At 53.3% G+C, this 13,676-nt stretch overlaps 1 protein-coding gene across 3 annotated transcripts in view; it reads left to right on the top strand.

The window, feature by feature from the left end:
• The window catches only part of DOC2B (double C2 domain beta), a 40,485-nt gene that overhangs the window by 19,955 nt on the left and 6,854 nt on the right, over window positions 1-13,676 (top strand). For all 3 annotated transcript variants that reach the window (XM_049801714.1, XM_049801713.1, XM_049801712.1), the window contains 2 exons: window positions 2,085-2,159; window positions 5,064-5,173. In XM_049801714.1, the coding sequence (XP_049657671.1) occupies window positions 2,085-2,159; window positions 5,064-5,173 (185 nt within the window). The remainder of the gene's footprint in view (window positions 1-2,084; window positions 2,160-5,063; window positions 5,174-13,676) is intronic.

Here is a 13,676-nt window from a genome sequence, read left to right as displayed (position 1 = left end):
GCCATCGGGGCTGCCGTCACGTTAAATTCAGCCTTGTGCCAAACTCATATTGAGTGACACAGGATGAAGGTAGACGTGACATTAGGAGCCATTTTCCAGGCTCCTGTCACTCCATCTTCCATAGCACATCTATTAAAAAAGCCTTTAATAGCCTCCTCAGGAGGTAATTTAATTGAACTGAATTGATGGGTGAATTACAGAGCTGCCTGTCTTTCTCCATCCATTTTCATGGGAATTTGCTTGCTTGCCTCTGAATTCATTTGCTGTGCAGCATCGGGCAGGTGGGGCGCCTCTGTCACGGGAGGCTGGGGAGAGCCTTTGCTTTGCTCAACAGTGAGCAGTCTGTGTGCCCGGATCTGGCAGCTGGATCCCCTCTGGAACCTGGGGACCAGCCCAGCCCTCTGCTGCCACGTCTGCCCGTGGAGCCGCAGCTGATACCACCACCTTCCTCCCGTCCTCCGTGTCTGCTGCCTTCCTCTTCTGCTGGGCCAGGGACATCACCCGAGAGGCATTGCAGTTAAAGCAGAGCCCTTTCACCTCCATTCGCTGCTGATATTTTTATCCTTTTGGCTCTGCTTTAGAAGCAAAAATCCTCTTTGCTGGGCACCATTTGGTCTCCCTTGCCCCGGGGCAGCGTGCTTGTCTCTGAAGCAGAGCCCTCACCAAGGTCAGGAGCAGCTCGGACCCTCAACCGAGTTGTACAAATCAGGAAGGGCTGGGACCGGGGTGTCCTGAGGGGCTGCCTTGGTGCCCTGGGTTAAGCTAGGTGTGTTATTTCATACATGTAAAGTACGGAACCGATTTCCCCAGCATTTCCCTCTTTGATTTGCCCAAACGCAGGTCTCGCTGATTACATTTTCACTGCACGCAGCCTTTCCACCAGCAGCCCATAGGAATGCTTTCCTGCCAGGTGGATCCCTGGCAGTGGCATACACACATTAATCCAGGGCACCGAATACTCTGCTCATCACACAAAGGGTGTGACAAGTCTTTAGCATCACCCAGCCTAGTTTCCATGCCCAGGTTGGAGCCAGGGTTGGATGGGTACCTCTGCAGAGAAACCCTCCTCCGATCCCGGCAGAGGATTGCCTTCAGACAGCCTAGAAATAACTCCTTCAGGGATCCTGCAGCTAGGTTGGAAATAATCCAAGGATTTTCACGAGGTAGCCATTATCATTTCCACTTAGGACTGGTAAAAATCAAGTTCTATTTTTCATGCTCCCGTGTTGCTTCTCTATGCCAGGGAGTTCGCTTCCATGCGTTCTGTGCAGTCACGGCTTTGGGCTGGGTTTGTGCATCACCCTCAGATAATTTTCAGCCCGCTGGTTGTTCAGAAGAGGAGCAGGTTTGTCTCCTCCCTCTGCCCAAAGCAGGATCAACTCCAGAGCATCGCTGTAACAAACATGATCTGCGTCATCCTTTAAGAACTGTGAGGATCTTGTAGAAAATCCATCAGGAATGGCCACAGCGAGTATTTCCTTGTGTTTGTTCTCCAGTACCCCCAGATTTCTCCGCAAACACTGTGGCAGTCGGCTGGCGACAGCCTCCCACTGGCCTGAAAGCTGTTCTTCCTTCAGCTGTGCCTTAATAACAAAGAGTAGGTAGGTGCTATCACACCCTCTGGAAGCGCTTAAAAGTAACACCACAACAGCAGAGGTGTATGTTTGCTCATAAGCAATTATTAAATGACAAAACCCTGTAATTTTAAACCTCGAAAATCACTGCGCTGATTTACTTAACCTCCAAATTAATTGTGATCAGGGTGTCAGAATCAGCTGCTGGAAGAGCGGAGAGGTGCTTTGTTGCCGATGCCAAGTGCGGGTGAGAAGCCTTCCTGCAGCCCCTCCTCGACACAAACCGCAGGCGACATTTGAACACTGAGTGTGCTCAGCTTTTGCTGCGCAGCCCAGATCCCGCACCAACCATATTATCCTTCCCCGATCACGGGAAAACTGTGCAATTACTCCATGGACTGACGACATCCCAGGGAAATGGGCATCGGTAGATGGGCTCAGCGAAGCTACCCTGCCTGCCCAGCATCTTGCCCTTGTCCTAACTCCTGCTTTTTGCCGTTTCTTCTCCAGGGCCTGAAACCAATGGACCATAACGGTTTGGCCGATCCATATGTCAAATTGCACTTGCTTCCCGGAGCCAGTAAGGTGAGACACCTTTTTTCTTCTCCTCCCCTTCCTGGAGCTGCACCCTGCCCTTTGAAATCAGATCTGGGGGGTTCCCCAGGGAAAAGCTCTTCATCCAGGGGCTGCTGGTTGCTGCAGCCAGACCTCGAGTCTCTTGTCTGGCTCTCACTCAGGCGAGCAGGAGAGAGTGGCGGCAGGAGGTAAGAATTGGGGCTAAATCCATCCTTGCCTCTCCGGTAAACCACTGCCTGGGAGCTGGGTGCCAGCCCTTGACTCCTCGCCCTTGGGAGCAGGGGGTGCAAATGCTGCACTCCAGAAGCTCCCGGGAAGCACCGAGTGAACCGATCTGGAACTATAAACAAAGCAGCTCCTTTTTTTTTTTTTTTTTTTTTCCTTTTTTTTTTTTTTGCATTTAAAACCCCTCCGATCATAATAAAGCAGAGTATAAATCGTAAGGGAAATATTTCCATCTACTTAGGTTCAGTGCTTGCTGGAGAGAAGAGTAATTAAAGATATTGATGTGTAGTGAGAGCTTGGTGTAACTGATGGGGATGTTGAATTTAAATGCTAAATGTATGTGTTATGAATATTAATTGCACTCTTATTTTACACTGAAGGAAAAACCTTTTGGGGGGAGGTATATTTACTTGTTACGGTTCAGTTGAATTAATTCATAATGTTCAGGGCGGTAGAGGGAGTTTTTAACCACATTTCAAGTTCCGCTGGAAATAGGAGAGCCAGAAGCACTTTCATCAGTGATATTATGTCATTTCCATGTTTTGCAAATGCATTGATTAGCATTTCTGCTGGAGGTGATGGAGACCAGAGAGGTGGGAGGGAAGCTCTGAGCTGAGGGTAGCGTAGGAGCTGCAGATTCTGCAAGCCCAGAGCAGCCATGGGGGGACCCTCTCCTTGTCCCCATGTCCCTCTGCCCCTGTGGTTGCTCTGTCTCCGTGCCTTCTTTCCAAACAGCGCTGCCCAAATCTGCTCTGGGAGAGGTGACCAGATCTGGGGAATCGTGGATGTGTCCTGGGCTGGATGGTTCTGTGCAAGGTCCCCAAGTCCCTCGGGTGTTTCTGTCCCAGTCTTGGGCTCTCGGGCACCTGCGGCAGAGCCCAGGCCAAAGACGTGGGAAGCAGGGTCGGATTCGTTCGCCTCACACAGAGGTCTCTACATGAGCTGGTTACTGACTACTAAGTTACTCCAGATGGGAGATAAAGGTGCTCCCAGAGCTCAGTTCCTCTAATTTAATTTGTGTCCCTTGCCTAGGGCAGCATTAGCTGCTGGGTCATGCCCATCACATTACCCCCTTGGCTAAACCCACTTTCCTTCGTGACCACCCGGAGCCCCAGCCCCAGGATCAGTCCCCAGTAGGTCTGAGCAGGCAGTGGGTGCCATCAGGGCACTTTCTTCGCCGTCCTTGTCACCCCTCTGCAGGCTTTACGCTCAGCGACAGGCAGCCCGGCCGGCAGCTTCTCCTCCTGCACTGCAAACGAACTCCTGGCTGAGTGACGTGGAAAGCAATTGGTGTTGCAGGGCTTTAGATGCTGCTGCTAATCGAGTCCCTGCCCCTGCATTCCGGTCGGCTCCTGGAGCGTCGCGCCTTGCTCTGGGGTTATCTTCCTCCTAACCTGGAGCCGGGCGTTTTGCAGCTTCTCACCCAGCCTCCGCAGCACTGCACTGGGTTTCTTTCCAAGGCAGAAATGGCTTTGGAAACCTAAAAGAAAGCACAGCACAAAATACAGAGGCTTTGTCTGGCTCTGAGGGATCAAATCCAGAGCAAACAGCTCCTTTGCACAAAGCGTTTGGGTGAGGTGCTCTGCCGTGGTCCTCGATGGCTCCGTTGCACCGGCAGCTCCTCTGGCTCGTGACCACGTCTAGTCGATCTGGAAGAGCTTGTGTCTTTGGGCTGCTTTTGGTGGGGAAAGGATGTGCCAACAAGGTGACACCCCCCCCCCCGCTTAGCTGCAAGCATAAGCTCTTTTCTTCATGCCATGCTTCACATCCCGCTCGCCTTTAGCTCGGGGCTGGTGAACCAAAGATGGGGAATGTAGCAGCTTCCCATAAAGACGCACAAGACAACTTTGAAGTATTGATTTCCTGAGGGTTCCTGGTGCCCTGCAGTGGCTGAGGGAGGGATGGAACTTTCTGACTTTACACCTTATCAGAGAGAAAATTGTTGCTCTCTCAGGCTGTCCCAGGCTAGGGGGTTGATGGAGAAGCCCCACCTAAAGCCTGCAGCCCTTTGCTTCTGCTCTCCCTCTGTCCCTGACAGAAGCAAGCAGCTCAGGGGGTAAGATTAATGGTTAATCCCCCCCGGCCCTGGGTGGGGTGTGTGTGTGTGCCAGGATGCCCCATCCATGCCAGGGACACAAGGGGCTGTGACAGCCCTGCTGTCCCTGGCCTCCCGCTCTGCAGAGCTGTGGTGCTGTTGCTAACAGTTGCCAGTGCTAACAAAATGCATATTGAGGAAGTTATTTTGAGTCAGGCAGGAACGGGAGCTGTGCTGGGAGCAGGAATGCAAATAAACAGCCAGAACAGCAAATTGGTATTTTTTAATGAACCTGAAAAGACTTTTTTTTCCCTCTTTCACTCTCTCCTGCTGCATAAATGAAGTCCCCATCCTCTCTCAGTGCTCTGCCAGGGTTCCCATTTTGCTGGCTGTTTCCAGGATGCAGGATGTGGGGTTGGATTGCTTTGCAAATGAAAGAATTGCCGTGTCTCTGCCCCTCTGGTTATCGCTGTGATCGGGGCCACCCCATCGAGGACAGACCAGGTTATGGCACTGGGGCAGAAGGACGACAGCACCAATTGCCCCTTCATCTCCAAACTGTGCTTCCTTTTCTCCCCTCTCCCTGCCCATCGGTGCCCAAACGATCTCCTGGGGCCAGGTCCCGCTGACCGCCATCTCCTTTGCTTTTCCAGGCGAATAAGCTGAGAACCAAAACGCTGCGCAACACGCTGAACCCCACCTGGAATGAGACGCTCACCTACTACGGCATCACCGACGAGGACATGATCCGCAAGACCCTGCGGTAGGGCCCCGGGGGCTGAGCGGGATGCTGAGCCTGGCAACGTGGGGGACACGTGTCCTTTCCCCTCAGGGCCACCCCAGGCATCCCTCCCCATCCCAGTGACGATTTTCCAGGAGAGCTCACGGGGACCCCCACACCCCAGCCCCATAGGATGATCATCGCGGCTGCTCGTAGCAGAGCAGAGCAGAGTTATTACCCACCAAAGCCTATAGCTTGTGTGCATACCCTGCGCGCATCCATCACCCCTGCAGTGACCGACGCTTGATTTATGGGGGAGCCTGGGCTGGAAGAGCCTGTGAGGAGCGTGGTCCTGCTTTGTCATTAACTTCATAACTCACTCGCTGGGCTCCTGCCTGCAGAGGTGCTCTTACTTGGTTTTAACCTCTTCATGCCCAGCTCTCGTGGGCACATGTTAAGGCTTTTCAGTCGCATCTTGCTGAGAAAAATCGCTCTGGGTCCCTTTTGAGGCTGAGCTTTTTGGGAGAAAGCTGGAGGCACCTGTGAATTATTGTTAAACTAAATGAAGAGCGTTTGTATGTATTTATTCTAGCCTCTTGGTTTAGTTCAGTCTCTGCACATTCAGCAGCACTTCTCGGGCTGGGAGACATTGCGTGGGGCTGGAGTTGGGCAGGGGCGGTGTGGTGGGGCCGTGTGGGCTTGGAAGTGCTCCTTTGCAGGGAGGCAGACCCCTACGAATGCAAAGGTTTTCGTGTCTTGGCCACCATCCCACTGGGGTGAGGGCAGGGAGTGACCCGGAGCCTGCGGACAGATCCTGCCTAGGGATGGTGCTGGGTGGCCTTGGCTACTCCATCACCACTCTGATCTGGGACTGCTAGGCAGGAGGATTTGCTGTAAGATCTGCTGTCAAACAAAGGAGGATTTTGCATCCTGCTCCAAGGACTCAGGGCTTTGTCAGCTCCATGGCTGGAATCCGACCCTCCTTATTTGCAGATACCCTGGGAGTTTATTATTTTCCCCATGATGAGAGTGCAAGGCTGCCGTATAAAAGGTCCTGCTCAGAGGTGAATTTGGACAGAGCCTACCTGTTGTCTGCCATGTGCACAGAGATGAGAAATTTAGTGCTGCAGATTATTATTTCACGTGGAAAATATTAGTCATGCTGAAAGTGCTGCAGGCTTGTTGGGCTGGAAAGCCTGTGGTCTATTATTATTATTATTATTATTATTATTATTATTATTGGTGGGTATTTTTTCAATTTTTTCACCCCAGACTTTGAAGTTTTCAGCCTCTTCAAGCGTGGAAATCAGTTTGTAGAGAGATGTTCAGCTGAGTTGTTTGCTGAAAGGCGCCAGGGAGCAGAAGGGCTTGACCCCCACCTTTTCGGGGCCCTGAAATCTGCTTCCCCCTGGGGAAGGGCTGCACTTACCCACTCCCAGGAGGCAGCAGGGAGACGCGGGATGGTCAGTGGCAGGGTGACACGCAGAAACATGTGCGTGGGCCGGGCTGGATTTGCCCTTCTCCCCACAGAAATCCCTCGTTAGCACATCGCTGTTCCTGCCTGCCAGCCTGGGTGCTGTAGGTGCTTTGCAGGGAGCCAAACGTGGCCACGGGCTTCTGCATGGCTCAGCACACGGGGCTCCTTGTGCCCCCTCCGAAACTAAACTCCATGCAGGGACCCCTGTATTCCATTTGCAGGACCTCGAGGTGATGTGCAGGGACCCCTCACTCTATGGGGGGACATGCCTGACCGGAGACAGCGTTTCTGTCTTGGGACCTCCACAAGGAACCCAGGAGATTGCTGGCAAGGTTGGTTAACGGCCAGTTACCCAAAGTAGCTCTAAAGAGCCCCTTTTCCAGGGAGGCAAGGGAAGCCTCGGACTTGCCTGCGGTACAGTTGCCCTGCATGAGTTCCCAGCCGGGCGCTCTGCGGGGAGCGAAACTCCCTGCAAAGCCTCATCTGCTCACGCAGCATCCCCAGGGTTTGGCATCTCCTCGTGCCGTCAGAGCCATCCATCTCGTGCTTTCGCGCCCATCAGAGCTGCCTCTTCGCAGGGAGGTTCCCAGGCTCTGCATGAAGACTGAGCTTTGCAGCTGAGGTTTCCTTGCCGGCAGCTGACCCTGGTGAATTAAGTGATAATTAAAGATCAAAATCCTCTCCATATGGAGAGAAATATCCAAGCGCAATTCTGACTCATCGGCATTTGCAGCTGGCTGGTGGGGTTTGCTGGAGCCCGTCACCATGGAGGTGGCGAGCCCCACGTTGACATTGCCACGAGGGCAGCCGGTGGCCAGGAGCACTACAGGGGCCACACAAATCCCCCCCCCCCGACTTTGCCTCCAAGCGTAGTACTGGGATCTGACACTGCGTCCAGATGGAGCAGGCTCTGTCCTGCAGGATTTAGCACAGCCCAGTCCCTGCTGGCAGCGCAGCGGCATGGGACCCCCCAGCCCCATCGCCCTGGCACTAATGAGGTTCAAGTTTTGAGCACCTCAGCAGCACCCGTCCCTGTGTGCAGGTGGGCAGGATCAGTCTTTTCCTGCGTGGGGCAGAAAGGGGAATTGCATCCCCGGTGTTACTGTGGCAGTCGGTGCACCAAAGGTGACCTAAAAGCCAGTGAACTCTGGGCTGGGTGTTATGGTTTTTTAGAGGGGCTCAGGGGGCTCCACCATCTCCCTGGGAAGGTTGTGCGAGCAGAAAAGTGGAGAAGTTTGTGAAATGGAGCTTGCTGTTGGGCTGGGGCTTGTGGCTTTGGTTTTGTCTGGAAATGCCTCCAGAGAAGAATTAAAGAAACAAACTTTTAGGTGAAGAAGGTTTCCCAGCTGGCACCTCTGCTATGGGGCTGTCGCCTGTCGTGTGGGCCATCTCCTGCCCTGGCTGTGGTGGGTCTTCCCAGAGTGGGGTTCAGCCTCTTCTCTTGTGTAGACCCCCAAAAATTTCCTAGTCAGGACTCTGATCCCTTTAAAAAATGCCCCACACGTAGATGGGTGTGTAAAGCTTCAAATGAAATCACACTTCTTAGTCCCATCTCTGAAACCAGCGTACTGCAGGATGGGTGCTGGGACACCCTCGGTGGCCCCGTGTCCTTCCCTGCGCCCGGTGCTCCTTCCCGTGCCGAGCTTCGGCTGCTGGCACGAACAGGCATTGCTGGGCACGTGCTTAGCTGCTCTGCCCAACGGGTTTGGCAGAATTTCGGGTGGGAACGCAAACTCTTGCCGATGGCCCAAGAACTTCCTCCACTAAAACAAAGCTTCTGAGCATCGTGGCTCCGTTTCTTATCTTGCATGGGGGAGTCAGAGCCTAAAATTCAAGTGCTCTTCGTTTTCCTTCAAAGCAATTCTCCAGCCCCCTTTTTCCTTTTCTCCATCTTCTTGGTTGGAGATACTGGCAAAGGAGATTTTATTTATCCTGAGCCAGGTTTAGATGAGACTTCGTGCAAACCAGCCACAAGGTAGAAAAATCCATCTTTTATTTTAATTCCTTGCTTGGATTTTCTTCTTTTCAAACACTGGATATTTAATCAAGTAGAAGGGTGCAAGGGTGGGAAATGTTGCACCTTCTCATTTAGATACCCACTGAACTGTGTCCTCGCTGCCTGGCTGGGGAGGGATCTTTGGTTTATATGAGGAGGGATGGATGGGCTGGGGTCCCTGGTGGCTGGGGCTCACCAAGGATTTTTTATTTTGGTGTGGGTTGAGCTGTTTCTCCTCTGTGAGCCTCTCCATAACACCAGTGGCAATGGCCCTTCACCCTCCCGGTGCCGCTTCCCGCAGGAAGCATCTCCCATGCTGTGTGTTGTCCTGCCTTCAGTGCTTCACTTTACCTGTCCATCATCTCGGCAAAATATCTCCTTCTCCGCCAGGAAAAGCCAACTTCAAAGCTGCGGGGACGCTGGCTTTCCTTGCGCTAATCAGGCGAGGTTTCTGCAAAGCGGCTGGTGGTAGTTGAAAGAGCATGAGTGATGTTCCCCTCGGTCTGGGAGGTGATTGTTCCCTGGGTGCGTCCTTGGTGCTGAGATTCACGGAGGGGCAGGGAACGCGATTGCAAAGTCTCTTTAATGTAAAAATAACGGCGGAGATCAAAGCCGCTGCCAACCTTCGCCTCCCTGCTGCCTGGGGAGCATGTGATGCAGCGGAAAAGGTGGAAAAACCACCGAAAAATCTTCCCTGCCCACCTGGGCTCGTGGTGGGACGTGTCCAGCATGGGTTGGTGGGTCGTTGATGGCACGGGGCACTCTGCCCGTGCCTGCAGCCCTCCTGGGGGAACGAGTGGCATTTGCCTCATTGCAGGGGCTGGAGTAGGGGTATTCTCTGCCTCCTGGAGCACAGAGTAACAGATGCCCTCTTGCCCAAGACCCCCAGCCCCACACTGTGCCCCGACGGGCAGCCCCTCATCCCCCTGCAGCCTCGTCCGAGCTGGTCGAATGACTTTGCTGTGACAGACCCAAGCCCGGGGAGCCCTTGGGGTTCTCCTCCCCAAGCAGGGCCACCCCCAAGGGAGAAGGAGAGGTGAAGGCAGCCCAGCTAATTGCGCTGGCGAGCAGGATTTTGTTAATGAATCAACCCCCTCAAAAAACCACCAGATACTTCAGATTTCATGAAACACAGCAGGTGGGAGGATCTTGAAAGGTCTCATCCATTCATTGAATTAAATATCCTTGAGTCTAGCCCAAGGCTTAATAGCAATGAAACCACCCACCATCCTGAGAGAAGGCAAATTCAGAGCTGCTTGAAAGATGCTGGACACGGAGGGCTGGGATGGCTGGGCTTGGGGGCAGGTTCCCTGTCAGCACCAGGGGTAAATCCCACCCTGCAGTCCCCTCTCCCAGTCCCCGTCCACAGTCTGAGCGCAGCCGTGCCGCAGCAGCTCAGCCGTGGTCTCCGGTGGTGGGAAGCCAGGGGGTGTGACGGGGGCAGGCAGAGAAATGCTGCAGGGAAATTGGAATAGGCAGAATACAATCGCCTACATTAAAATAATACATGTAATATGCAATAAATAGATTGTATTCATAATAAATATCAGAGCTGGCCAGATATTGAATACAATTATTCATATCCAGATATATTGGCGAAGTGATGCATTATTCATATGATACTCGGCTGGCCCACGAATGCCAGGAATTCTTTGTTTAATCATGTGTTTGACAAACATCATGACTCATTAAATACATTATTCAGAAAATAGTATTTGATCAGGTCTAATAGGCATACTGCAGACACTTAGAGATTTGGGGTCCCAAATTGCTTTACTCCAGAAGCGCTGAATGAGGTTTGCTCCGGAACTGCAGGCACACTCATAATTTCATCTAACTTCTACTGTGGTTTCTGCGCTCAGACTTTGTGGCATTTTGTGATGGAGCCCAGCACCGAATCCTTTTAGTTTTAGGAGAGCTGGACAGTCCCAGGACACTGCCCTTTTCTGTTTTCTCTCCTTGCCAGGCGTTGCCGGTCTTTAAGGCAAGCAGGCATCACCTGTGCATCTGCTCCTCCATCAAGAGCCTAAGTTGCTATAGGGACCATAAGGGATCTTAGATACAGGAGATGCGTCTTCAGGCTCCGCTACCTATTACGTGCATGTGCGTTGTGGAAAAGGGGCCTTGTTGACCCCCGTTCTCCCCTTTCCACAATGGGAAAGAGGCCAGAGGAACACGTGTGCGAGCAGAAGTCGTGAGTCAGCCGAGCGGGGTTGCTTGAGCTGTGCGGTGAGTCAGGACTGTAACCCAGGAGCCCGGGCTGAGTAGGAGGGAGAATAAGTTTAATGAGCAGTGATTGTTCACTTGCTGCTTAGTTTTCTTCCAAGGTGGTTTTCACAGCCCTTGACTTAAAGATCAGGACCCCTCAGTGGAAGATGTCAAATCAAAAGCTGAGCTCGAGGGATTGAGTTTAATAAAGAGAGGCGAGAGAGGGGTGATGTTCGAGTTAAAGGGCTCAGGGTGGCAGGTGAACGTGGCTGCCAGAAGCGTCTCCTGCTGTTTGTCATGGAGCTGATTTTCCAACCCAAGGCAGAAAAATTCCATCACATCGATTTCTTGTAATAAAATTCAAGCTGGTGTAATTGCATTACGCCTGCTTCCAAAGGGAGGGCTGGGGCCGGAGCTGCCTTCTCATCTGACTCACGCCTGCTGCCTTCACTTACAGGGCCGGTGCACTGCCAGCCTGCCCGAGTTAAAAATACCGTCCTGGTGAAGATGAACCGCAGACAGCCAGGGAGACTGGGGTTCGGGAGCTGAGTCAGAGGGACTGGGAAGGCTGACACGAAACTCTGTGTCTGAACCACCTCTGGTCATCACACACAGATGGGCACAAAATGCAGGTACTCACCTGAGAGGTTGCCAGAGATGCCAGAGGGAAAAATGGGGCTGGGAGAGACCTGGCGGTGTCTCCGGCTCCGTCGCGCTGCTTTGGAGACGGTGGCAGGTCCCAGGTCTTGCAGATGTGCCAAAAACTGCCTCCCAAGGGACCCGCTTCTGCACAAACACCTTAACCAGCGTGGGATGTCAGCAGGGACAAAGAAGACGGCCATCGCCCCGGCGCTGCGCCAGGCTGGGCTGCTTCCATCACGCAGCACGCGGGGGTCTTCCCTGGGGCACTGTCGGTCCCACGGGACAAAGGGGACGTGAGTTCTGTGGCACTGCAGCAGGTGGGGGCTTGTGGACCCCGACACTGCCCCGATTTGTCACCTTTCTCCTTTGGGGAAGGGTTTGCCGTTCGGTGGGCTGCAGCTCAGGCAGATGTGGTTTGGTTACTGGGCTGTGCGGTGCGGGGAGGGCAGGAGCTGTCCCTGTGGGGGGCACACAGGGGCTTGCAGCTGCCTGGGGCTGAGCTGAAGGTCTCTGAGCGGTGGCATGCTGCACAGGAGCTGGCATTCTCTGAGCCGCTTGATAAGGTGGGAGCAAGGGGCTTCCCGTGTCCCCATGGGCAGTGAAACGGGGCTCTCCAGCCTCTCCCAGTGCGACACTGGAGATGTTCTCCCTGTCACCACCACTGAAGTTTTCCAGCTGTTTCCCTCCTGGGCTTCTGCCCATCCTGGATGGTTCTGGGGCTTCACAGCAAGTAAGACATTGCATTCAGTAGCTTGTTGTGCTGCTGGGGCATATCTAGACATTGTCGGGGGAAGATCTTGTTACTCATGTTCTCGAGAGGTAAAACCGGCACCAAACCCTGCCTCCCCCGAGTGTGCAGGAGATGGCACTGCTCTGCAATTGCCGGCTGTAAAAATAGACCCCTGGCTGTCAGCTCCTTGTGAGGGCCACGCTCCTCTCCTCTTCAGCCCAGCTTTCGTAACTGCGCGCTTGCTTTCCCTCCCCAGAGCTTTGGCCAGATGGGTGTGGGGTTGTGCACGCCTGGCAAGTGCTGCTTCTTGTCTGGAGCTGCCGCTGCTCCTTTTTCGGTTTTGTTCTTTAAAAGAGAGGCAAGAGGAGGAATAGAAATAGGAAATATTGTGGCTGCGTTTAAGATTCTCTTTGAGGATTTTACTGTTGTGGTGGGGTGGTTTTGTTCGTGGGTATCTATAGTAACGCTGCATCCAGCTATGGTTTTCTGGAGAGCAGCATTCCCTGTCTTCCTGCTTGTATTATTTTTTTCCAAACTCCCTTCATCTGCCACTCCCCAGCCCTGATAGTCCTTGTGCCGTGCGACTGAGCCATCCCTGTGGCTCCCTCATTGCCTTTTTATTCACTTGTGAGCATGACAGTGGTCAAACCATCCCTGTACAAACCATCCATGGATAAACCATCCACAGATTAACCATCCAGGTGCTGTGCAGGCCAGAGGCATGGTGTGCAATTAGTGACTCTAAGGCAGGATCCCAGGGCACTATTTGTCTTTTTAATTACTTTTACCCCTTCCTGAGTAGGTTCTGTTTGTCAAAACTTGGCAAGGCGGACCACGGTCCCTGGAGGCAGAGAAGCTGCCCGTGAGAAAAGGGCACCAATGGGAGTGGGTGAAAGAGAGAAAAAAATCAGGCAGCAAAAGGATGAGAAGACACTGTAGGAAAATTTTAAAAAGGGGGAGAAAGGAGACAAGGGAAGGGAAATGCCTTTCCTCTATGGACAGGGACCCCAGCTGGTCCCTGCATGGCACCAGTGTGGGTGCGGGATGCTCCCTTCAGAGGGGGACGGGACGGCTTTCCTTGTCCCCAGCTCCAGGCAGTGCTGCTGGGGGACAGCTAGTGCATCGTAAGGCAGCCACCACCCTCCTGGCCCCCTCTCTGGGATTTTAGGAGCTGCAAGCAGAGGCTTCCCGCAAGCGCTAACTTTACTCTTCTGTCATCTCTCCTGACGCCCAGAGCGGGCTGGGAAAGCAGCAGAGAAATGACTCATTAGCTGCCAGCTCAGGGAAAGGCATTTATAGCTTTCACGCGGAAAACAGCTTTCGCTCAGCATTGCCGTCATTGCCCTCGGATGCCAGCTGCTGGGATGCAGGGGTGCATCCTCGGACCCGGCCCTGCGCAGGACCCCGACAGGGCTGGGAGAGCTTCGCTTGGCCGAGGTGTGATGCCTTTCACAGACTGGGTCTGCAAATCCTTCCTGGTCTTGTTGGCATG

This window comes from Accipiter gentilis, chromosome 6 (assembly GCF_929443795.1).
Source record: "Accipiter gentilis chromosome 6, bAccGen1.1, whole genome shotgun sequence".
Lineage (NCBI taxonomy): Eukaryota > Metazoa > Chordata > Aves > Accipitriformes > Accipitridae > Astur > Astur gentilis.
Note: the sequence above shows the minus strand (reverse complement) of the source record. Positions and strands in the feature narration are given on the sequence as shown.